Genomic DNA, 22,952 nt, shown 5'->3' with positions numbered 1-22,952 from the left:
CTCCTTGTACAATACATGAAGTAGCTTCCATGCTTCCACGCTTCACGTTTGGAATTTGGTAGCACACCGTACCCCTGCCGCAATTATTCTCAATCATCCACCTCGTCTTCCGTTATACAACTTTGTTTTCAGCACTCTTCTAACCCGACACCTTTACCGTCTCTCTCGTCCTTCAAAATGGCATGTCCACATCTCGATTCTATTTGTAAGTTTGGGCGGGAACAGCGTAAATCTCGTGCTCACACGTAGCTTACCTGCCTGTCTTATATTGCAGCTTTACATCCCCCAACCCCAGCTCAGTCAGTCTATCGTGAAGACTGCACTCAATGCTTTGATTCTATCGTAAGTTCTCAGAAATAGCACCCGAATCCGCCATCCAGCCTTACCATCGGAAAATAATGCTTACACCCTTAGGACGATGCCCAAGGCCTCGACGTCTGTCTGCAGTGTTTCAACGGAGGTTGTCTAGGCGTTCGAACCCATTCCGAACTTCACCACGTCACCCGCAGTCACCCGCTCGCTCTAAACATCCGTCGAACTCGCAAGCGAGTCGTAAAAGACGAGCCTCCCACAAAGATAACCAAGCTAGCCATCGCGGCCGAGACCGAAGCCGACCGCTACGATATCACGACCGCGGTCAAGTGCCACGAGTGCTCCACCGAGCTCGACAAGACTAGCCCGAAACTCGCACCTATCGTCGACGGGATCCTAAAGGCGAATACTTTCTCGCGGCAGGAAGAGGTCAAGGCTTGGGAGCAGGAGCTGACATCTTGCGAGCATATCCTTCTCCTACAGCAACACGAAAGCCGAAAGCTCCAGAGCGACTTAGGTCACTGTTCTAAGTGCGATCTAAAAGAGAACCTCTGGCTATGCCTAGAATGCGGTAACCTAGGTTGCGGTCGTGCTCAGTTTGGCGGCGTCGGAGGAAACTCACACGGGCTGGCACACGCAACCGAGTCGAGACACGCGGTCGCAGTCAAGCTAGGATCTATCAGCCCGGAAGGCACAGCAGACGTGTACTGCTACCAATGCGACGAGGAACGCGTAGACAATGACCTCGCGACCCATCTGGCGCATTGGGGAATCATCGTTTCCGACCAGGTCAAGACGGAGAAGAGCTTGACCGAGATGCAGATCGAGCAGAATCTACGATGGGAATTCTCCATGACCACCGAAGACGGAAAAGAACTTAGACCGCTATTCGGACCTGGCCTAACCGGACTGAAGAATCTCGGTAATAGCTGCTACCTCGCGAGCATACTTCAGTGCCTATTCGACTTGCCCGCATTTCAAGAGCGGTACAATATTCCCGAAGTCGACCTACCTATCGTGCCCGACCCAGCTCAAGATCTCGAAACGCAGCTGCGCAAATTAGGAGACGGCCTATTATCAGGTCGCTACTCGAAGCCAGACTCCGACGTCGTAGCCTCTGAGAATTCCCCCGAGACCCCGCACCAGAAAGGTCTGTCGCCTAGCATGCTAAAGCACCTTATCGGCCGCGGACACGCCGAATTTTCAACGATGCGCCAACAGGATGCCTTCGAACTTTTACAGCACCTAGTCAAGTTTATTACCAGATCTCAACACTCAGCACCCCTAAAAGACCCTACCCAGTCGTTTAGATTCGTTCTCGAACAGCGACTACAGTGTATGAGCTGCAAGAAGGTCCGCTACACTAGCAACGAACAGGATGGTATCTTTATCGACGTGCCCCTGGAGAAGCTGCCAGCCGTAGAAGGCGAAGGAGATCGCTACAAGCCGGTTACACTTAAGCAATGTCTCGACAACTTCACCGCCATGGAAGTGGTGGAGCTGACGTGCGCGTCGTGTGGGAGCAAAGACGGGTTCACGAAGAGATCCCTATTCAAGACCTTACCGACCACTCTCGTCGTCAATGCGCGGAAGATGACGATAGAGAATTGGGTGCCCCGAAAGGTCGACGTCCCGGTCATAGTGGGAGACGAGCCGTTCCTACTCGACGAATATCTCTCTTCCGGGCTCCAGCCGTCCGAAGAACCGCTTCCGGAAGAGGAGGCCTCTGCCGCTCCGGCTTTTACGCCTAACGAGGCCGCGCTGGACGGGCTCATGGCCATGGGATTCCCCCGTAACCGCTGCGAAAAGGCGCTTCACGCAACCGGTAACTCGGATGCTAACGCGGCGATGGAGTGGTTGTTTGGCCACATGGAAGATGCCGACATCGACGAGCCTCTAGTCGTCGCGTCTACCGGTGCCGGAAGCAATGCCGCAGCGGATCCTGAGAAGATCGAGATGCTAGGGTCTATGGGATTCGGCGCGCCACAAGCCCGCAAAGCTCTAAAGGAGACCAACGGCGACGTAGAACGCGCAGTAGAATGGTTGTTTAGCCACCCAGACGACCAAGGCGACTTTGGCGACGAGACCGCACCGTCCTCAAAGGAGGCCGTCCCCGCAGGTAGCGCCGATGTTCCAGCGAGGTTCCAACTGCAGAGCATCGTATGCCATAAGGGAACCAGCATTCACTCGGGGTAAGTTGTACCTAATTATTTTTTAAACATGCGGAATAAGGCGCTGACACAACTATAGACATTATGTGGCATTCATCCGCAAGCTTCTCGACACGACAATGCCGAAGTGGGTGCTCTTCAACGACGAGAAGGTAGTGGAAGCAGGCGACGTAGAAGAGATGAAGAAGACGGCATACGTCTACTTTTTCAATCGCGTGAACTGATAGGAGTTTCATGAAGCGGAGCAGGCTTTAGAGCTAGTCGATACGATGGTATTTACGAATAACCACGGCATACATAGCTATTAGAAGCCAACGCACGGCGTTTTTAGATTTCGAGGAACACACGCATGACAGACGAGGTACGGAGCTGAACCGGAATAGATAGTTTAGGGCTACCTGGTGGCTAAGCTGCCTTTGATAGATTGGCCATTGCCAAAAGCATATCAATTCGGGAATCGTCTGATAGACCTCGTACCGACCATACGTCGCCATCCGTTAGACCCGACTAGTCAGTCTATTTACCCATTTATCGCTGGCGCAAACGGTAATATAGATTATAGCTAGCCGGTGATAAATTCCTGTCTGGAACTCTACCTAACTACGTCAATTGACCAGTCCTAATCCGTGTCTCCTGGCAGCGACTTTGAAGGGTCCGAATAGCTACTCGCGAAGAGTCACTCCACCGTGTCCTTTGAAGATTGTCGGGGAAGACCACAAGTAAAGATGTGATGATAGATAGTAGATAATTACTCACGGTCACATACACAGCAACTTCTAGTTTCTAGGCAATTTGAAGATCAAAGAGTATTCCTGCCACCACGAGAGTACAACCAGGTTCCTTACGCTTTCCTTGCTAGATGGTAGCCTCTTTAACTCAGAGTAGATTAATACACCTACTATAACATTAGGTATTCTCGAAGTCGCTCGCACTACAGAATAAAATGCTTCCATAGGTTCTTGAACCGCCGTGTAGGCAGAAGTCAACCTCCTTCAAGCGGCGCGTTTTCTCACTCGTATGAGGGCGTCCATCTTCGGTACCTTCGTCGCCAGTAGATTTGTTACCTGTGGTTTTGCTTTGGTGCATTCAATATCGTAATTCGTTAGCAGATAGGCTATGATGAGTTTCGTCTCGTGAACAGCTAGGAAGCGACCTGGGCATGACCTTGAAGCGCTCGGCAGCATCCATACTGACTCCTTCAAACGATAGCAAGAGTTGGATTTAGAATTAAAGCGTATTTCATAAACCATAGCTGTCTAAGACTCTAGCAGAGGTTAACTATTTAGGTAGAAATGAAAGTGATTGATCGACTATTATATACTTGAGAGTGAAATATACGGTGGAAGTAAACTGATGAGAAAGAATATGCTACAGCCAGCTAAAGTACCTTATCTATATCTAATTCGAAAATAACGCAAGCCAAGACTGATTTCTATCACATTTCGAGCAGAGGATCGAACTTCGATGCTCACTGGAAAATGTCATTCTGCGCACCGGGCTGCCAACCCATCTTCTGGTTGTAACCGGGAGACACGCCGGCCGGTGTCTCGACGTTGTTCCCATCGGCCTCTGCGTGTCATGTCAATAGGGGAAGAAATAAGGGGGAACGAAGGAATGCACATACGATTCCAAGCAATCATCTGCTTTGCCCCGGCAATACAGGCGGTCTGTCCGCCGCAGTATACCGGCGCTTTGGCGGGAGCAACAGTCCTCGTAGAAGTAGAGCCGGTAACGCGGCACTTGAAGTTTTGCATGTACATGTTTGGTTCGCCGCCTTAGTAGTAAAAGATTAGTACGCAGTACTTGGATAAATGAAAAGTAAAAGTGTTCGGCTTACATCCATCCGGAACCCACAGCCATGCGCAGTAGCAGCCGTCTTCGGGGCATGGTGGCAAGTCGCGAGGCACTTGGTAAGTAGCAAGGCGTTTCCATGGTGTGCTATCGCCGCTGTTAGCTATTACGTCTGTACGTGGGCGTCCGGTTACGGGGATGTGCGTACTGCTCTAGAACGGTAAATACCGCCAAGTTCTCCATCGTCACCTTGGAGATATCTGAGTTGTAGGAGATAGCGAAAGCGGTGCCGGCGGCAGTCGATTCGTTGTGGGTATGCATCGCGCCCCCCAAACCATCCGGGTTAGCGTTGAGGCAATCGTCGGCAGTTGGGCTATGCCAGTCTTCCGGATGCTGCTTTCCATCCGGCCACTCCGACGTAAATTTCCCGTCGTAGGAGAGAGTAGTTTGGGCACGGTTGTGGGCTAACTCGACGGTAAAGGATCCGCCGGCCGGGAGCTCCAGAAAGTCGCCGGGGCTAGGACGGAACTGATCCGAGTCGCAGCCGCGATCGTGCTGCATCCACCATTCGCTCTTCGGGAGTTCGAAAAGGGGATTCACGACTGTGTTGGTGTTGAAGTCTTCCACTCCGGGTTTCGTACCGTTCTAGCTAGGTTATTATCAGACAACTATTAGAGACGAAGAGAACACTTACTAGACAGTACATGCCCTTTGTAAACGCCGCAACATGAGCGCGGACGAAGCCGGCTGATGCTAGCGTAGCGATGATTGTAGTAACAGCCTTCATTCTTGTGCGGTTCAATTGTAAAAACCGACAAATATTAATAATACCGAGTAAAGTGAGAAAGTTGATGAGGTTGAATGTCTTCCAAGACCTGAATATCGTTGACGGATATCCATCTATTTAAGTCTTCGCCATTGGCAACATAACCTCTCCTTCCCTGCAGCCATTGCCATGGTTTCATCAGCCGTTGACAAGGCTCAAAAGGGCAAGAGAGCCCCTGAGATGGGATACCGGTCAATGTAATGTCATGCGAATGTAGCTGACGCCACCAAATGAGGCTTGGCTCAGCTCGGCGACAGATAAATTATGGGATTCGGATCTCGAATAGGAAACTAGAGGGATTTTAGTTCGTGTGGAGCGCGATAACCAGCTTACTATTGGGTAAAACAAACACTACGGTCTGCTCGATCTCCAGTTCGAACTAGCATGATGATTCTTTTGGTAATTCTTTTTTTTAGCTTCACTGTTACTGCGTCCTACAAGCCTAGGCGGAGTTCATGATGAAACATTCTCAGCTGATCGTATGGGGCTAGCAATAAAGAGAACTATACGAGGCAATCAGTTTTCAGACCTGATAATTATTTGTTAACCATTTCTGTTCTTGTCTGATATTTCCATCGTAGACTGTAGTGAGTAGCTAAAGTTATGTCCATTAGGTGCTTGTGATATTTACTTGAAGCTTATAATCTCATCTCGAATAGCTCAATTGTTGCTTTGAAGTCGGCTAAGTCAAAGCCTGGCACACGTGAAGTTTTTGGTGTCGTCAGCCTCGTATCTTAGGTTCAATAGTTGTCAGATATTGATGACATGAAGAGATTGCTTAAGCGTAGTTAACATTTACGCGCGATGCTTTAACGCGGTTATAAGGTCCTAGAATAGGTACTTATATCAAGAAGGAATCTACAGGTGATGAATGAGATTCGCTCATCATAAGCTTATGTTTAATCGCCAATAGTTAACCAAGCTCTCTCGGGGCTTGGGCTGTTTGGTTTCAACCATAGTTACTCAATCGTGTTAAGCCGTGTCTAACTTCCTCTAAGACGTGCCTACGAATAGTCCAAGTCGCAATACTATCGTCATGAGACTTATCTCCGTCGGATCTTTGAATTTGAAGAAGCTAGGAGATATTATACTATTCTCATCTTGCTCGCATAGTGTTTGATATAGACTAACCCTCACCAATTAAAACGAAAAGGCTTTTAAAGGCCGACTAAAATGGGGACATGCGGAATATAGTATGATAAGTTGAATGATAGTAAACGTGTTTATTTATTTGTAAATTACCATAGATATCCTCTAGAGAATTACCTGGTCATTATAATTACTACACCTACTAGTTGCATTATTAATTTCTGCTACCTGGTTGCGTACGACCGGGCCTGAAGCGTAGGTAGCGTTAGATAGACGGGCCGTTCCGCGTACGGTGTGGGGCTCTTTAGCCAAAACACGGGCCCCGAATGTACGTACCCCGTTCTGCCCGTTCCCGAATTAAAAAATTCTCCCCGAAAAATCAACATCCCAATCAGTGAGCCATACATCATAGAAGCCGACAACTGCCTTCACATCCGTTAAGATGGCGAAACTAAAATCGTTTACGAAGCAACCAAAAGCGAAGCCAAAGAAAGAGCAGAAGCTGGACACGGCAGACGACTTCCAAGCTGCCGGCGTCGACTTTGAAGAAGCCGCTGGAAAATGGCGTGCGGGAGATGCCGCCAAGTCCATGAGATTCTTTCAGCGCGCTATTGATGTATACGACCAAGGGCTTCGCAAGTTCCCTCAAAGCATCGACCTCGCCTATAATAAGTAAGGATTCTTTTCTAAATGAGCCTGTTTTTTCTATTCGGTTTGAAGCGCGATAGTGGCATCACCCCCTCTCCGTGATGAAGCATCTGCTAATAATTTCCGCAGAGCCCGGGTGCAGCTGGAGATTGCTACGCATCCCATTCTTGTTGAGCATTTGCAGCAGCCCTTAAGAGGCGTATTAGACGAGGCATTGGCGTCGCATCGGTACACGTTAAAGCTGGTTCCAAATAATTCGGACGCGCTATTTAATACTTCTCAAGTTCTTACGGCTATCGCCGAGCTGATGGCCACCGACGAAGATGACGACGCTGCTGGAACCGAAGCTGAAGCTTTAAAGGCGCTCAGAGAAGCGCTCGACCTGCAAAGCGCGTGTCTTAGCTTGCAAGAGCAAAAATACCAGGAATTCCTCGAGCAGGAACGTTTTGCTAACGAGCAAGAAGAAGACGCGAGCGACAAAGCCGTAGCGGCTTCCGGATCAGGAAATGGCTTGTCTGGCGGCGCTGAGGAAGACGAAGAATGGTTCAACGTAGTCGAGCCGGTCACCAACGACACGCTTATCGATACACTTCTCGCTCAGCTGGCTACTCTCACTACTTTCTGTAGCATTCTGAGCTCTTCGCCCGAAGCTGCTCCCACAAACACGCTCGCCTGGGCCGAGGAAGTTTCGTCGGGCTTAGTCGAAAAGGTGCAGGCCATCTCGCGTGAACAGCACGACAGGTTACAGGAAGTCGCTCTAGCGAGAGCCAATCTTGTTTCGGCGATGCTAGAAGCCGGTTACAGGTCCGGGAAGATCGACGCCGAAACTTACAGTCGAGAACTAAATTCAGTTTTCGCAAATGCGGAACTTCAACTTGAGAATTCAGCAGAAGGCCATATAGCGAATGCTCGCTCTCTCCTAGCGCTCAACTCGGCACTAACAGACTCAGACAACGGGGATGCCCAGTCGCAGTCGACGTTACGGTGGAATGTTCTCACGGCTAGCATAGCAAGCCTGAAGTCTGCGTCGGCAATACGAGGGATTCATCAGGAGGACCTAGCTAATACGCATCTCCTACGCGGCGACGCGTCTTTATATCTCTACACTATGGCCTTCTCGCCGACGTCGTATCAGACAGCCGTCAGCACGGCCTCTCAGAATGCCAAGAACGCAGAGGTGTATTACCGCAACGCGAGTAGGCTGACTCCGGACGATGAAGAGAAAGATATTGCTTCGTTAAAGTCAACAATTGCACAGTATCTCCAAGCCTACTCTCAGGGGGGTACGCAAGTCGACGTCGGTAGCTTATTCAACGCGAGCCCGCGGGGTCAGGAGTGGGTTATCAAACAACTCGAGGATATGATGGCGGAGAACCTGGTACCTCACGCGCTACTTTCGTAGGTAGTTCGTAGATATAGTGAATGTGGACTTGTGATATTTGTCGATATGTTTTGCCGGCGGTTGGACGGAATGACGCCGGTATCATGCGTAGAGTTAGCTGCTAATTCGAGGTCGCCTAGGTACGCAAGTGGAAATGGTCGAATAGGTACCTAGTACGAAACAAAGAATATTAGGATTTTAGATGAGATACCTGCACCAAAGCACACCTTTAGTCCCCAAGTGTATTTCCCAGTTGCATAATAAAAAAGCATTACAGGGAATTTCCACTGTTGCCAGCTACTATATCCCTATGCGCTTACTATATCTTTACATGAGGTCTTGATGGATAATTACAGTGCACATTAACTTCCATCCGGGAGGTACTGCATATTGAAGGTTACAACTTCATTCGATAACTATACCAATTATTAACCAGTTTCTCTTAAATGTAAGTCATATCGGGCCTTAGTGTTTGTGGTCTCCGTGGCTATGACCGTTACTATGGTCATGTCCTTCGTGGCTAGTCTCGAGCCAATCTTCGAATCCGTCCTCGAATAGTTCCTCCAACTTCTCCTGGATATCATCAGACTCCATGGCGGCCTCCCAATTGAGGAACTCTTCATCGTCTAAGAGACAGGCGTCGAGAGTCTTTCGCAAGCGCTTTTCACCACCGGTCCTCATTTGCTGGCCGATAAAGACAAGTTCCTGTCGCCGATCTCCCCACTTTCCGTCGAAATCGCGGGTTATTGCCTTTCTCATCTCTGGATCCGAGGGCCATTCGTCCTCCGGAATCTCGCAGCGACAGAGGTCTTGCCCCGATATGGTCAACATTACACCTGCTTGCGACCATTCGTCATACTAGGTGATAACTACGTTAACGTGGGAATCTCAGCAGATTGCCGAGGTACTCACCATCTTAGGCCTGGTTGCTAACCACAGAGATCCCTTCGAGCGTAGCAGCGGCCCGAAAGTGTCGTCTGCTATTTTCGAAGCCAATCGTGCTTTGGGGTCAAGTTGAGGTTGCTCATCCTCCATATCGGTGTCTTCATCAGTCTCTTCGTCCTCATCCTCGTCATCGTCTTCGGCAGCACTATCTGTGTCGTCGACATCCATATCTTCTCCTTCGATCTGGTACTCCGTCTGGATAACGACAAATACCGACTTGATCATATCCCAGAGCCGCGCCGGGTGGAAGGGGCGGTGGGCTCGATAAACGAATGTGCCTATCCCGTATTCCTCCGTCTCAGGGCTAATTTCTTCGTTTAGACTCTTTAGCCATCCGGCGCTGAGGGCCACCTTTTCGTACGAGAACAAGCGAGTATCCAGTATCTCGCCTAGGTCTAGTCGGCACTTGACAGTCGAGACGACCTTGGCGCTAGGGTTAAGCTTTCTAACAACCCCTTTAATCCGATTCGCTTCGTCCTTAGTAACCAGGTCGCACTTGTTTACTATGACAATATCCGCGAATTCTACCTGATCAACCTGCGCGTCCGAAATGTTCCTATCGTCCTCCTGCGGAACATCAGCTTGGCGGTCCACTAAGAAGTCAGCCGTCGCAAAGTCCTGCATGAAATTTACGGCGTCTACGAGTGTGACGCAAGTGTCGAGACGCGCTACCTTGGAGAGCCCGCCGGATTTTAGAATTTTGGCGAGTTTATAATTATTCTCTTTATTTCCTTGCTCCTCTGCCTCGAGGTCGTACCCTGCGGCGATGTGCATGTCGGCAAACCTGATACACTCTGTTAGTAAAACCAAAGCTTCGTTGACGTTATAAATAGTTATTTGCACTTACTCCTCAGAGAACGTCTCGGCGACTTGCATTGGTTCGCTAACTCCAGAACTCTCGATGATGAGATACTCGACCTGTTTCTCCTCTACAAGCCTCGCAACCTCCTCGAGCAAGTCACCTCGTAAAGTACAGCAGATGCAGCCGTTCTGCATGGCCACCACTTGTTCTTCTTTACGAGTGACGTCGTGCGAAGTGAGCAGGGCCGCGTCGATGTTCAGCGCGCCAACATCGTTGACTATGACACCTATTCGGAGGCCATGTTCGGGGGATGTCAAGATATTTTCGAGAAGGGTCGTTTTTCCCGACCCGAGAAATCCGCTAAGAAGTGTAACTGGGAGCCGCCTTTCGGTCTTGCTGGGGGTATCGACGAGGAGCGCGGGAGCCATTACACCCGATTTAATATGCGCAAAGGGACGTTTATGGAGAGTTCTATAAAGTAGGATAAATGTCAAGGCTAATGGCAACGCAAATCTCTCCTCGCCTACAAGGGGCTAGACGATTTATATCATAATCTGCAACCTGCACTGACTACAATATGGGAGAGCTAGGGCAGAGGTAGACTATGTAGCCGACAATACATCTATTAGCCCATGAGACGCAAGTATTTGAGTGCTTAATACCTTTTGTGAACTGATGGGATGACTCGTAGCACCTTGTTGGCATCTTGGAGACAGTCTACACGTATCGTAAGGAACGTCTCCAAATCATACCTCTTTTTCTATGCATATTTTGCCTCATAGACACCCCGGCGTATACCTCGGGGAAGATTATGACTTCTATGTTATGAAGGATTGGTAATTCAGGGCTCCTGTATCGAGGACCTTGATGGTAATGTTCATGCAGGGGCGTCAGCGAACCTTGACGGCTTGTGGGGATTATAGCTCGAAGTTGAGTAATTCGTATCATATGATTAGCACACGTAGGAAAGGTTGTATGATACAAGAGCCTATGTTGTGATTCCGGCGCGCTACGGTAGGGGTACAAAGTAATCATGGACACTCTTCCGATTCATGGCTAGTCCTAGTCTAACACAAGGCTCGGATCAACTACACGCTAATTCACGCGTGTACACCTACTTGACGAGTTTTCGTAAGCATATTATACTAATATACGAGGGGGTCTCCTCGTGGGTGTTGTCACGAGGTGGAACGAAACAGTATGGAAACAACTTCGTTGTTCCGCAAGGAACTCTAAACTTGTCATGAGCAGCCCTTGGTATGTGACCACTACGGAGTGACAGGTGACTAGCTGGTGAATAGCTTATATAACATATATAACTTTCGGTATTATTAACGCCTGCCTCTTCTTACATCTATGAGCGAACCAAGGTTCCCTTATATACAACATAACGAATGACTAGCTGGTAGATAGCTTCAACCTAAATTTTAGAACCCTTATCACGTCATACGCCTATCGTAATCCTTGTCATCTGACAAAACTACCTATGAAGATCTATCGTCTATACATACTGAACAGTTCCTTTGTTCTAGATGTCTCATCTAGAATCCTGACAGGTGTATTTAGTTGATCCGGACCTTGGTCTGATAGTCATGCGAATTTTAGGAACGAGGACCATCTTAAAACGAACTAATGGTAGTCTCTACTGCATAATTAATGGCGTATAATACACGAAATCAAGCCAGCTATCTTACGTTTTTAAATATTCCAGTGCTTCCTCAATCTCCTCTCCCATATCAAGCTTAGCTTACTTACCCCTATCTACCTCACTTCCGAGTACTTAATCCAATGAATTCTAGCGGGATCTTCAAAGCATATTCCCCTATTGGCGAATTCGTGCGTGGCTATGCGTCCCGCCGGCAACTCGGGCAGCTCAGCACATTGCGGCAGAAACTCGATCCACACGCAGCCATCAGGGACGTCTTGATCGCGGAATGCTTTCACTACCGCAAACTCGCGCTTTAGTGGGTAATACGGGATGTTCTGCTTGCAAGCTACCAAACGGCTTCTGGGAACTGACAGTTCCACCATTGGGTAAGGGGGGTTGGTCAGCGTGATGCCTGATGTTCCAGTTCCTATATCGACGCCGAGCCCAACAACTTTTTCTGTATCGTGTGGATAATGCATCACGATGCCGTACGGGATCGGGGGCGAGCTAGTATCGGTTAGGATGTTGAATGCTTGATGGTAGACCTCATTGGCGGTGCCGTTCTGGTAGAAGATTTGGCCGGGTGTCGTATTGTTCAAAACAGCCGAATTTAATCCAGCCCCGATATCCGCACCTTGCAAGGCCCAGCCGTGAATTGGCGGCAAGATATCTTGAGCCCGATCGATCACGTTGGCGATAAGTTTGAATCTCTTTGAGAAGGTCGATGGAGGGTAGGGGTTTTGCTGGCGGCTCAGCAGAGGATTTGCTGATGCAATTTCTGTTGCGTGCCGCTTGTTCCAAAGAAGTCGTCGATACACGCCTTACCTATAAACTGTGATTTATTTCTTGATTTGGATCTATAGTGCGGATGACGTAGTGCGCGGTCTCTGATACGAGGATTTCACAACCAACCTACTGATCAGCTATTCATAATTTCAGAAGCCTCAATTTACCACTATTTGAATCACAGGTGGCGGGGCGTATCTATAGGCGATATCAAAATTCATTGCTAAGGCGTTCTGTATCTGTCTTGAATCCGATGATATTCGCAACGAAGAACCAAAGGGGGCAGGACTTTTGGTGGGAAAACGCAGGACTGACGCATAAGAATGATAGAGAACTGTATCTCAACTAGGTACCGTCTAGACATTAGTTCTTATATACTAACACATGCTGGCTATAATACATGTACTACTGGGCTATTGATATACTCCGCGGCTGATAGTTCGGCTTGGCAGATACATATATAGGACTTTGAGTGTTCGCGTAGATATGTCTAGACAATGTACATTTGGCAACCTATTTAGACAGGAACCTCTGAAACGCCTCCTGTTCGATGATAACATTGCCGACCGAGCGTAGCCTCTTGCGACCTTCTTTTTGCTTCTCGAGTAGTTTCTTGCGGCGGGTAATGTCGCTGGCGTGCAACTTGGCGAGCACGTCCTTACGGAAGGGCTTGAGCGTCTCTCGCGCGATGATCTTCTTGCCGACCGCCGCCTGTATCACGACCTCGAACATTTGCCGCTGTACGTGCTCCTTGAACTTGGTCACCCACTGCCTGCCCAGCCGTTCCACTTGAGATAGGTGCACCACTCGCGAGATAGCGTCCACCGGTTGCTTATTAACTAATAGCTGCAACTTGACTAACTTGCTCTCGCGCCACCCGGCGTCCTCGTAATCCAGAGTCGCGTACCCTTTAGTTGCGCCCTTAAGCTTGCCGAACAAATCATCCACCAGCTGCGCCGTAGGGATGCGGTACTTTAGGATGACCTGCATACCGTGAAAGAACTCGATGCTCTCCTGCTCGCCGCGGTTGGCTTCGCATAGCTCTATGGCGCGGCCGAGATATTCTTCTGGGACCGTCAGGGTTGCCAGCACATAAGGCTCGTAGAAGGTGGCGCCGCGGGTGCGCCCGTCGTCGGGATCTGGGAAATCCGTAGGGCTCTGAAGGACTGTCTCCGTGCCGTCCCGCCATATGACTTTGGTCTGGACGGCAGGCTCGGTGATGATAATGCTTGCGCCGTGTTCTTGACGGAGTCGGTCCTGAAATACGGAACAGTGTAGACTACCAAGAAAGCCGATCCGCCAGCCTGCTCCCAGCGCCTCGGAGTGATCTTTGAAGAGGGTCACGCTACGGTCGTTCAGCACGAGCTGGCCGATGCTGTCTGCTAGGCGGCTGTAGTCGGCAGGGTCCGTAGGGAAGGCGGCGACGAAGACCATGGGTTTGGGTTCCTCGAAGCCTGGATACGGCTCAACTATGTCTTCTGAGCCGACGGTGGTGAACGTATCGCCGATTTTGGCATCCTGGATTTTCTTCATGCCGGGATTAAAAAAGACGTAACCGACCTGGCCGGCGCGCAAGACTGTTTGCGGAACCTGCGTAGGATATCGAATGCCGACCTCACCGATAGTGTACTTGTTCCCCGTCGCAAAACTCACGAGGTTGTCTCCTGCCCTTACGGTACCGTCGAAAAGCCGGACTAGACATATAACGCCGCGGAAACTGTCATACCACGAATCCACTAGTAGCATCCTCAGCGGTTTAGATTCGTCGCCTGTAGGCCCCGGGATGTTTTCTACAACGGCTGGTAGTAACTCCTTGACGTTGAGGCCGGTTTTTGCGCTTACTCCGATAGCCTTGCTAGAATCTAGCTCGAAAGTAGACTCGAGCTGTTCCAGAACTCTTGGAACGTCAGCGGCAACCATGTCTATCTTGTTTATAACCGGTAGGATCTTGAGGCCTTCGGCAAAGGCGAGATAAAAATTGGCGACGGTCTGAGCTTGTACTCCTTGGCTCGCGTCGACCAACAGAATAGCGCCTCCGCAGCTTGCGTACGACCTTGTAACTTCGGCGCGGAAGTCGACGTGACCGGGCGTGTCGACGAGATGCAGCAGGTAATCGAGGCCGTGATGATTATAGATCATGGTGCAAGTTTGAGCTTTAACGGTGATTCCTCTCTCGCGCTCAACTTCAAGAGTATCGAGGATCTGGCGGTTTGTATTAGACGACGATATAGTGCCCGTGATTTCGAGCAGTCGGTCTGATAGCGTGGATTTTCCATGGTCGATATGCGCCACGATACAAAAGTTTCGAAAGCGCTCGATAGGGATCGCAGCGATACGGCGCTCGAGATCACCCACTACTCCTGCTTTCAAGCTACTATATCGTCGCGAAGAATTATATGTACCTGATACAGTAGTTGGCCATCCCATCAATCCAGTCCGCCGTTGGAATCGTAACTTCAACCCAAAAGAAGGCCATGTCGGCTGCGAGTAGGCGCTGGTGTTATAAGCCGTGCGAAGGGAAGATGAGCGGAGACATGGTCGCATGAGAACGAACTCCAATGGAGACTTGAATCTACCACCCATCCATACGAATTAAGCTTTCTAGGCCTTGTCAATTTTGGATCAAGACACGGAAGAGTACCCAGATGAAGAACGTATGAGGCTATTCCCGGCCGGTGGGATGTAGCAAAAATTCCCAAACTCGAATGGTAGTTGGGTCTTATCGATAAACACAATCGCTTATCTTATCACTATCTACAATATCGTTATGGTAGTTCGTCACCCCGCCAAAGTTTTTGAAAGTAAACAATTGAACCACGACACTTACAACCTCTAGACTGAAGTTCAAAGTCGATAGCAACACACACGACAGGGAATCTATCACAATGGCGCCAACCGCACCAGAGAAAGACAAGGACAAATCCAAGGTTCATAAATTGGCTCTCAAAGGAAGCGCCAAACTTGTTGCAGAATTCGTACGTAGAAGCCTTCCCACGAAGCAGAGATGAGCTAACAAGTCCATCTCCCAGTTCCAATACTCGATCCATACCATCCTGTACGTAACAAGACTATTTCCATGCGGCCCTAGACGCTTTTATTAATACCAAACTAGATTTCAAAGAGGTGTCTATCCCGCCGAAGATTTCACAGCGTACGTAATACCCCGACCCGATCCATCTCGCTTCTGTCAGCGGCCCAGACTAACGGAGCCAGCGTCAAAAAATATGGTCTGAACATGCTAGTTTCTGCCGACGACCAGGTCAAGGCGTACATTAAGAAGATCATGTCCCAGCTTGACAAATGGATGCAGCGCGGCAAGATCAGCAAGCTGGTCATCGTCATCACCGACAAAGACACGGGCGAGCATGTCGAACGATGGCAGTTCGACGTCCACATATTCAATACCGGCAAATCTAAAAAGTCCAAGACGTCTCCCAACCAAGAGAACGACGCGCCCCCGTCCGCCTCCAACACGGCCCTCCCCGATTCTTCCAAGACCGAGGCCGAGATCCAAGCCGAGATCGCCGCCCTCTTCCGCCAGATCACCGCCTCCGTTACCTTCCTACCCCAGCTGGCCGGCGACTGCACTTTTAACGTCCTGGTGTATGCCGACGCAGATAGCGACGTGCCTGTCGAATGGGGCGACAGCGACGCCAAGGAGATTGTCAACGGCGAGAGGGTGCAGCTGCGGGGATTTAGCACCACTAGCCACCGGGTTGAGACGTTAGTTAGCTATCGGCTGGGAGAATGAGCATCTGTCGTATACGCGGTTGTACCTATTGTACGGCTAAACTGGAGATGGGTTTACTATACTATTAGGATTTGATGATTAAGGGACGAATCCGACATGGCGTTTTGGAATTTGTCTGGTTCGGAATGATGGTGCTATTATATCTAATTTATAACTTGACTATGAACGTACCAGTTCAACATATCTGCCCGAGATGTGATTGACCCTTACGTGACTAGATCCCTCTTGTAACCATATATAAGCCTGCCCAATGCGCTCCACCCTTGTATTTTCCATTGAAGTCTTTTATATGAGTTGCCCTACATATATCACCATCAAAGTTGCAGCATTTCACATGAAATAAATTAAGTATAGGATTCTACACTCAATTTTATCATAATTGTCTTCTTGTAAGTACATCTTATGCCTTTTTCTCTCTAACCTGCTGATTCGGGAGCGGCAGTATTGACTTACTAGCCGCCGATCTCGCAATGCTATGTACATGGTATTCAAGTAAGTATACCTCTCATTTTGCTGTAGCTCCTGCCTTTACCACTTAACTTTGCTACGCCTATCGAGTCTTTTATATGTAGCAGTCACGTCACGTCTTTTACAGCAGTCGCGTCAATTCTTGAACTTTATTAGCCATGCTCCTTCTATACCTACGAGTGCTAATCTATGGCCAGTTTCAGTCCCAGACCTCCCCTCCTCTCAATTCTTCCACTCTCACCCATCACCACCACCCTAATATTCACACTCATACTCATACTCACATTCACATTCACCCTTACTCTCACCCTTCACACTTGTTCTCTATTATACCGCAATGGAGCCTAATCTACTACCCGCCCCCCAAGACACGGGTAGAGGGATGTACTTTTCCACCTTTGCCGTGCTAGAAGAAGACATACATCGAGAAGAAGCTTATGTTGTAGAGGCGGAAAGGATACTAAAATTAGCCCAACCAGTGAATAGGGAAAGAGCGGAAAAGGCACTAGAAAGAGCCCAAAAAGCCCTGTTTAGAGCACAAGACGCATATAGACTCAAGGACCAAAATCGCGCGAGGGCCCGCTACCCAGCTTATGTTCCAAGTGTAAGTATCTTTAATATATCCCATGGCTATTGCTAACTTGTGTTAATTGTAGCGGCCTTTTCTCATGCCCGGATCCCCTGGCATTCCTTACTTGGATCCTACTCCTGGTCCTCATTCGGCTATGTTTTATCCCGGACATACATATGGACATACATATGGACATACATATGGACATACATATGGACATACATATGGACAGCCCCCTTCCTCTCATCCAGCACCTACATATGGACAATCGCCTCCCTCTCATCCGGGACATACATTTGGCCAGTCTACCCTCTATTCGGGATATACACTTGGCCAGCCTACCTTTCATCCAGGACACACATTTGGCCAGCCGCCTCCTATCTTTGGTTCAGCACCTACATTTGGGGACACGCGTCCCCCTGCTTTTCAACCTTTGTGGCATCAGCCTCCGCCTCCATGGAGCCAGCATCAGCCTTTGAACCAACCCGCCCAAGCACCTGTGTCTGCCTTTCCTATTCCCAATCCTACGACTAACTACTCTCCGGGATTTGCCGCAGACAACGGGCAAAATGTAAGTGATATCATCCCTCGCATCTTATTACACGTCTAACTCTATTCTACAGTCGGGCTATGTCGGAGTCAATGTTAGAGCCAATGTTAGAATAAATGTTAGAGTCAAGCGAAAGCTAAGCCAGGTAAGTAACATCCTTGTCCCTAAGATATCTCAATTTGTCTAACTCGAACCAATCATAGGACCATTATGATTTGGCTGTTGATGAGCCATCGAGAAACCAGCCCGTAAGTCATCCCGTAACCTTTGGTATACTGCTATTCATCTCTGACTCGTGTTAATTGTAGGCCACCTCCTTGCTGTTACAACTTGATGCCCCCCCGGCGCTTCGTAAAAAGCCACGTGTAGAAGAAGACGTCTCGGAAACGCTAGACGATGCTGCTTCTGTTCATCTCTGACTGGAATCTCTTCCGGCCTGTCTGTTTTCATCTCTCTGTTTTATCTGTCTCTTCTCATCTGTCTTGCTCTTACAGCCGTATCCCCTGCGCCGCGGCCCGCAATCTGTTTCGATCTGTCACCTGCTTTGTCTGCATCTACTAGCTTGCGCCTGGGCAATCTGTGTTTTCATGTCCGTCTTTCGGTCGATAGTTATTGTTATGCTTTAGACTCGGGCCTTTGGGCCCTTGGAGGCGAGTAGTGAGGAGATGAGAGAGAGTCAAGACTTGATATGATTATTCGTAATAGTAGAAAACAGCAAGCGGTATTAGATGCATGATTAATATAACCAAATTGGGCTTGTAATGTTGCTGTCTTATAGCCTATTGACTGGTATTCGACTTATGCTTATTGACTTGGCCTCCATTCACTTAGATTTCTTCATTAACTTAGGCTTGTTCATTGATTTGTGCTTAACTATTGACTTGTGCATATTGGTTTGGACTTCATTGGCTTGTATTAAACTTTTGTGATCCCTTTTGCTACCCGACGGCGACAGCCCTGGCGCACCGCTGGGCGGCACCATTAGCCGCTTCGAACTCGTCCACCAACTCAAAAAGCTCGACCACGAGCACACAAAAAAGAAGATATACGCTTTCTAGCTCGCCTACTTACCTAGGTACAGAAAAGCAAAAGCACAATCCAGTTATGAAAAAGCTAGGTTAAAGCCTTTACTAGTTGACCTCCTATCAGCTTATCAATTATCTTATCAATCACCTTATCAATCACCTTATCCTTATCAATCACCTTATCCTTATCAATCACCTTATCAATCACCTTATCCTTATCAACTACTTATCAGTTTCTTAGATCTGAACGTATAATTCCTTCGGAAAGATAATGGTATTTACTTATGATATTGTAATTGTTTTTAATATACACAAGTTCGATTAACCTCGTCGTCGCTTGTTAGAAGTAGTGGCGGTTGCCCGCGCTTTTAGCCCATCGTCGATCATTTAACGCATTCCCCTCCATCCGCAGATCCCCCAACGATTTCGCCTTCACCGAGACCATACGAAGGCTAAGTTTCATGCGACTCGTGAAACAGGCTCCGCCGACCACAAAACCTACTACACCACGAAGCGTAGCCTGGTAGTGCTCGACTGTATCAGGTGGTGCAAGCCCACTCGGGAACTAGAGTTCGGTGTCGACTAACTAACCGGATTTTGACACGTATGGCTTTCATCTCTACTATCGGAATCAACAAATTTTACGTCGTCAAGTAAAATATTAGCGATGGCCGTCCAGCCGCCTAGGCGATCCGAGACCAATACACAGGCGTCTACCAGATGTCACACAGGGGCTATATGCTTATCAATCCAAGTTTACAACCAATAATCCGTACGCTCGCCGAAGTTGGGGGAAAAGGAGGGTAAGGCTTCCGGCGGACGCGGCCAACGAGATAGGAGACATAGCTTTCACGCCCTACAAGAAACACCAACCGCATTTAAGCCCCAAGTTCCTGGCTCATTCGTCTGACTAGAACACGATTGCGATTGCTTCTACGCCTTATATATTCTGCCTATTCGTTTGCCCGCCTCTATCGACAGCCAATAAGCAAAGGGGAGCTGACGGACTCGGCGATTCGTATAAACTATCCGATGGGTGTAGCTCTAATGACAATCCAATGATAATCCCCGCCATCGATGCGAGATCAAGCCGGATCGAGATTAAAATACGGTTCTAAATCGACGCGACTCTAACAACGCGGAAGATACGAAGTTAAAAGACCTCCATCGGCTTATTGCACGCCTACAATACCTAGTCTATGTCTAGGACACATATTTATTCCTGCGATAATGATTTTACACTTGGGACAGTTATTCCACGCCTACGCTAGCTGTTCCATATTTAGGATACATATTCTATGTCCAGGGCACATATTTTAAATCGCGGTGTCCATACTGATCATTTGTTTAACATTTTTATACTGGTGTCACCTCCGCGCAGTTCCGTCAAGGGTTACAGTATGTGCTTCAGTTAAATGATCCAGCCAGTACGAGCTGTGATCTTCTAGTTGTGACGATTTGCCGGAGGCATTGCACCACTAGAATGTAATAAACATTGATGAGGGAGCGACGGCTCTCTTCCCGTACAACTCTACAGTCAAGGAGAGATCCAAAAGCTACTTCTCGATGCGCTATAAGATGCCTACCATAAGACCATTGACGATGCGGATTTCATACAGCGGGTTAAACGCAACGCCTTTAGATGCTATTAGCCACATTTATAAGACTAACGAACACGCCGGCGTCTCATTCTTACGCCGCTTAACAGACAAGGCAGCGAGGAAGAATCTTAAGGGGCTACAAGATACTTATCATAAAGCCGTCGACCATACGAGTTTGTACACGGGGCTAAACGCGACGTCTTTGGATGTTAAAACATAATTCCGATGATGCTCGTTAAACTACACACAATGGTCGCTTAGTGGCGGCTATTTAACAGCTGGGGTCAAAAGAACGGAATAATTTACAAAAACACGCTTATAAAGCGCGTATATACCCTAGCAAACAAAGGCACATTCCCGAGCAATGTGCAAATGAAAAGTTAACGGTCAAAAGGCAAACCACTTCGAAAAATGCCTGTTTTGTGTATATATGGCATTGTTAATTGCGTGATGGGATAAACGCGTAAGTTTTTTAAATAAATTTAAGTATAAATACGTTAAATGTTATTTTTAACTGGATATTACCTCGATGTTTTTATAAATAATTTCGAAAATATAACTTTATTAAATTTTTAATGTTTTATATGTTATAATGGTAACATTTATAATTTTTTTTTTAAATAAATAACAGTTTTAATAAATTTATAAATAAATTTATAAATAATTTTATAAATAATTTTATAAATAATTTTATAAATAATTTTAAACATTTTTTATATTTTATTTAATTATTATAATTAAAGTTTTATTTTAATTAATTTATAACCGTGTTTTATTTAAATGTTATTTTAAATGTTTATATTTAATTAATATTATTTATTTTATTAATTTAAAATAATTTATGTTTTAAAAGTTTAATAAATATTTTTAATTATTATTAATATTTATAATTGTAAAAATAATAAAATTATAATAAATTTTACGCGGTTTATTACGAAATTTTAATTAAAAATTTATTTTAAAAGTTTATTTTAAAAAAATAACTTTAAAATTAAAACTTAAAATACCGATATTATTTTTTAAATTATAAAATAAATTTTAAAACATTTATTAAAAAGTAAATATATTATAATTATATAATATTATTAAAAAAATAAATTTTACATATAAAAACGGTATTTAAAAATAAAAGTATTTTTAAAAAATAATATATTATTTATTATTATTATTTTAATGAAAAAAAACTTACGTAAGCAATTATTTTATAAAAATATAAATGGTTAATTAAAATTAATAAATTTTATAATTTTATTTTTTAAATAATAAATCGTTATAAAATAACTTTACGGTTAAATAACCAATTAAATATAATTTATTAATAATATTTTAATAAATATTTATTTAAAAAATAAATCTTTATAAAATAAATATTATTAATAATGTAAATATAATAAAATATCCGTACGGATTAAATAAATAAAAAATAATATAATAAAAAAAAAACATAATACGAAATAAAATTATTATAATAATTGTTATTATATTAATTAATGTAAAAATGATAAATTATATACGTAAATGTTATTTAAAAAAAAATTACCTTTTATATAAAAAATAATCGCGTATTACCACGTAATTATTTTTACGTAAAAAAATGTTTATAAATAATAATTATAATAAATGATTTATAATTAAATTAAAAATAAATGAAAATATAATAAATAATATTAATATATTAATAATATTAAAAATAATATTTTTTATAATATATTATTATAAAAAATAATTAATTTATATATATTAAAATTTTATTAAAACGGCCGCTCGCAAGCTCGCGGGCCGTTTTTACGTGCGCGCAAACGCGCACGTGATATCTTTCCGAAAGCGCGTTCGCGCTCCGCGCTCGCGCGCAATTACCGCGTATTTTTTACGTAATTACCTTATCATTTACTTATCAATTACCTTATCAATTACCTTATTAATTAAAAAAGTTTAAGCGCAATATTTTTTCGGAAAAATAATAAAGTAATGTGGTTTTAAAAAATTGTTCGAAAATTAAAAAACGTTTTTTTTTTTAAATATATAAACCATAATAAATGCCTTGTTTTTTATAATAAAAATGATTTTTAAAAAAAACGTTTGTAAAAAAATAAGTTTAAAAGTTAAAAAAAAAGTTAAATAAGTTAAAAAAAAATTAAAAATTTAAAAAGTATAATTTTTAAATTTAAAAGTTTTACGTTAATATTTATATATATTAAATTTATTTTTAAAGTTTAAAGTTTAATGTATAAAATTTAATATTTAAACGTTTAAATTAATAAAATAAAATGGTTAATTTTATCGAATTATTTTTAAAAATTTTATTATTTTTAAACTTTATAACTTTTTTGTTAAAAGTATTATTTTATTAAAAAAAAAACTTTAAAAAAAAATAATTTTTTAATTTTTTCTTTAAATAAAATTAACGAAAATGTTTTTTTTTAAAAAAATGGTTTTATATACGGTTAAAAAATAAATTTAACAAAATTAAAATTAAAATTTATTATTTTTAAATTTAAACCAATTAAAAGTTTAAAAATAAAAAACCGTTTTTTATAATTTTTAATTTTTATTATAATATATATAATTTTTATGATTTAATATTTCA

At 45.2% G+C, this 22,952-nt stretch overlaps 8 protein-coding genes across 8 annotated transcripts; 4 read left to right on the top strand and 4 right to left on the bottom strand.

The window, feature by feature from the left end:
- Positions 1 to 177: 177 nt before the first annotated feature.
- F4817DRAFT_361971 (ubiquitinyl hydrolase) lies at positions 178 to 2,707 on the top strand (the record flags this gene model as incomplete). Its single annotated transcript, XM_049306467.1, has 4 exons — positions 178 to 205; positions 275 to 342; positions 415 to 2,504; positions 2,563 to 2,707. The coding sequence occupies 4 exons, from the start codon at positions 178 to 180 to the stop codon at positions 2,705 to 2,707; spliced, it is 2,331 nt and encodes a 776-aa protein (XP_049154506.1).
- Positions 2,708 to 3,901: 1,194 nt separating this feature from the next.
- F4817DRAFT_351873 (uncharacterized protein) lies at positions 3,902 to 5,342 on the bottom strand. Its single transcript, XM_049305147.1, has 5 exons — positions 4,969 to 5,342; positions 4,483 to 4,919; positions 4,321 to 4,421; positions 4,108 to 4,257; positions 3,902 to 4,052 (listed from the first exon to the last, which is right to left on the bottom strand). The coding sequence occupies exons 1-5, from the start codon at positions 5,059 to 5,061 to the stop codon at positions 3,952 to 3,954; spliced, it is 882 nt and encodes a 293-aa protein (XP_049154505.1). The 5' UTR covers positions 5,062 to 5,342; the 3' UTR covers positions 3,902 to 3,951.
- Positions 5,343 to 6,562: 1,220 nt separating this feature from the next.
- F4817DRAFT_351872 (uncharacterized protein) lies at positions 6,563 to 8,509 on the top strand. Its single transcript, XM_049305146.1, has 2 exons — positions 6,563 to 6,861; positions 6,967 to 8,509. The coding sequence occupies exons 1-2, from the start codon at positions 6,632 to 6,634 to the stop codon at positions 8,237 to 8,239; spliced, it is 1,503 nt and encodes a 500-aa protein (XP_049154504.1). The 5' UTR covers positions 6,563 to 6,631; the 3' UTR covers positions 8,240 to 8,509.
- Positions 8,510 to 10,743, bottom strand: F4817DRAFT_351871 (putative cobalamin synthesis protein). Its single transcript, XM_049305145.1, has 3 exons — positions 10,011 to 10,743; positions 9,131 to 9,947; positions 8,510 to 9,076 (listed from the first exon to the last, which is right to left on the bottom strand). The coding sequence occupies exons 1-3, from the start codon at positions 10,391 to 10,393 to the stop codon at positions 8,684 to 8,686; spliced, it is 1,593 nt and encodes a 530-aa protein (XP_049154503.1). The 5' UTR covers positions 10,394 to 10,743; the 3' UTR covers positions 8,510 to 8,683.
- A 983-nt stretch (positions 10,744 to 11,726) lies between these two features.
- On the bottom strand, positions 11,727 to 12,620 carry F4817DRAFT_320433 (uncharacterized protein; the record flags this gene model as incomplete). Its single annotated transcript, XM_049301189.1, has 2 exons — positions 11,727 to 12,404; positions 12,567 to 12,620. The coding sequence occupies 2 exons, from the start codon at positions 12,618 to 12,620 to the stop codon at positions 11,727 to 11,729; spliced, it is 732 nt and encodes a 243-aa protein (XP_049154502.1).
- Positions 12,621 to 12,724: 104 nt separating this feature from the next.
- Positions 12,725 to 15,148, bottom strand: F4817DRAFT_286133 (GTP-binding protein lepa). Its single transcript, XM_049299601.1, has one exon. It carries the CDS (start codon positions 14,980 to 14,982, stop codon positions 12,913 to 12,915), a length of 2,070 nt encoding a protein of 689 aa, XP_049154501.1. The 5' UTR covers positions 14,983 to 15,148; the 3' UTR covers positions 12,725 to 12,912.
- Positions 15,149 to 15,212: 64 nt separating this feature from the next.
- F4817DRAFT_351864 (DNA-binding protein) lies at positions 15,213 to 16,356 on the top strand. The gene is made up of 4 exons (XM_049305144.1): positions 15,213 to 15,374; positions 15,429 to 15,454; positions 15,512 to 15,550; positions 15,613 to 16,356. The coding sequence occupies exons 1-4, from the start codon at positions 15,285 to 15,287 to the stop codon at positions 16,148 to 16,150; spliced, it is 693 nt and encodes a 230-aa protein (XP_049154500.1). The 5' UTR covers positions 15,213 to 15,284; the 3' UTR covers positions 16,151 to 16,356.
- A 353-nt stretch (positions 16,357 to 16,709) lies between these two features.
- Positions 16,710 to 17,967, top strand: F4817DRAFT_286119 (uncharacterized protein). The gene is made up of 2 exons (XM_049299600.1): positions 16,710 to 17,222; positions 17,275 to 17,967. The coding sequence occupies exons 1-2, from the start codon at positions 16,956 to 16,958 to the stop codon at positions 17,797 to 17,799; spliced, it is 792 nt and encodes a 263-aa protein (XP_049154499.1). The 5' UTR covers positions 16,710 to 16,955; the 3' UTR covers positions 17,800 to 17,967.
- The last annotated feature ends 4,985 nt before the right edge of the window (positions 17,968 to 22,952 follow it).

The sequence above is a fragment of the Daldinia loculata genome (genome assembly GCF_022478755.1).
Source record: "Daldinia loculata strain CBS 113971 unplaced genomic scaffold F4817scaffold_80, whole genome shotgun sequence".
NCBI classification, from domain to species: domain Eukaryota; kingdom Fungi; phylum Ascomycota; class Sordariomycetes; order Xylariales; family Hypoxylaceae; genus Daldinia; species Daldinia loculata.
The sequence above is the reverse complement of the archived record's forward strand: the minus strand, read 5'-3'. Positions and strand labels throughout refer to the sequence as shown.

Bases quoted from the DNA above. Each gene is read 5' to 3' on its own strand.
- F4817DRAFT_286119 (XM_049299600.1), top strand. From the start codon at position 16,956: ATGGAGCCTAATCTACTACCCGCCCCCCAAGACACGGGTAGAGGGATG. The intron at 17,223-17,274 runs GTAAGTATCTTT...TGTTAATTGTAG, and splicing joins ACCCAGCTTATGTTCCAAGT to CGGCCTTTTCTCATGCCCGG.
- F4817DRAFT_351873 (XM_049305147.1), bottom strand. From the start codon at position 5,061: ATGAAGGCTGTTACTACAATCATCGCTACGCTAGCATCAGCCGGCTTC. The intron at 4,920-4,968 runs GTAAGTGTTCTC...TAACCTAGCTAG, and splicing joins CAAAGGGCATGTACTGTCTA to AACGGTACGAAACCCGGAGT. The intron at 4,053-4,107 runs GTATGTGCATTC...CATGACACGCAG, and splicing joins GCAGATGATTGCTTGGAATC to AGGCCGATGGGAACAACGTC.
- F4817DRAFT_351872 (XM_049305146.1), top strand. From the start codon at position 6,632: ATGGCGAAACTAAAATCGTTTACGAAGCAACCAAAAGCGAAGCCAAAG. The intron at 6,862-6,966 runs GTAAGGATTCTT...TAATTTCCGCAG, and splicing joins ATCGACCTCGCCTATAATAA to AGCCCGGGTGCAGCTGGAGA.
- F4817DRAFT_351871 (XM_049305145.1), bottom strand. From the start codon at position 10,393: ATGGCTCCCGCGCTCCTCGTCGATACCCCCAGCAAGACCGAAAGGCGG. The intron at 9,948-10,010 runs GTAAGTGCAAAT...AGAGTGTATCAG, and splicing joins GCCGAGACGTTCTCTGAGGA to GTTTGCCGACATGCACATCG. The intron at 9,077-9,130 runs GTGAGTACCTCG...GTTATCACCTAG, and splicing joins TAGCAACCAGGCCTAAGATG to TATGACGAATGGTCGCAAGC.
- F4817DRAFT_351864 (XM_049305144.1), top strand. From the start codon at position 15,285: ATGGCGCCAACCGCACCAGAGAAAGACAAGGACAAATCCAAGGTTCAT. The intron at 15,375-15,428 runs GTACGTAGAAGC...TCCATCTCCCAG, and splicing joins CCAAACTTGTTGCAGAATTC to TTCCAATACTCGATCCATAC. The intron at 15,551-15,612 runs GTACGTAATACC...TAACGGAGCCAG, and splicing joins CCCGCCGAAGATTTCACAGC to CGTCAAAAAATATGGTCTGA.
- F4817DRAFT_286133 (XM_049299601.1), bottom strand. From the start codon at position 14,982: ATGGGTGGTAGATTCAAGTCTCCATTGGAGTTCGTTCTCATGCGACCA.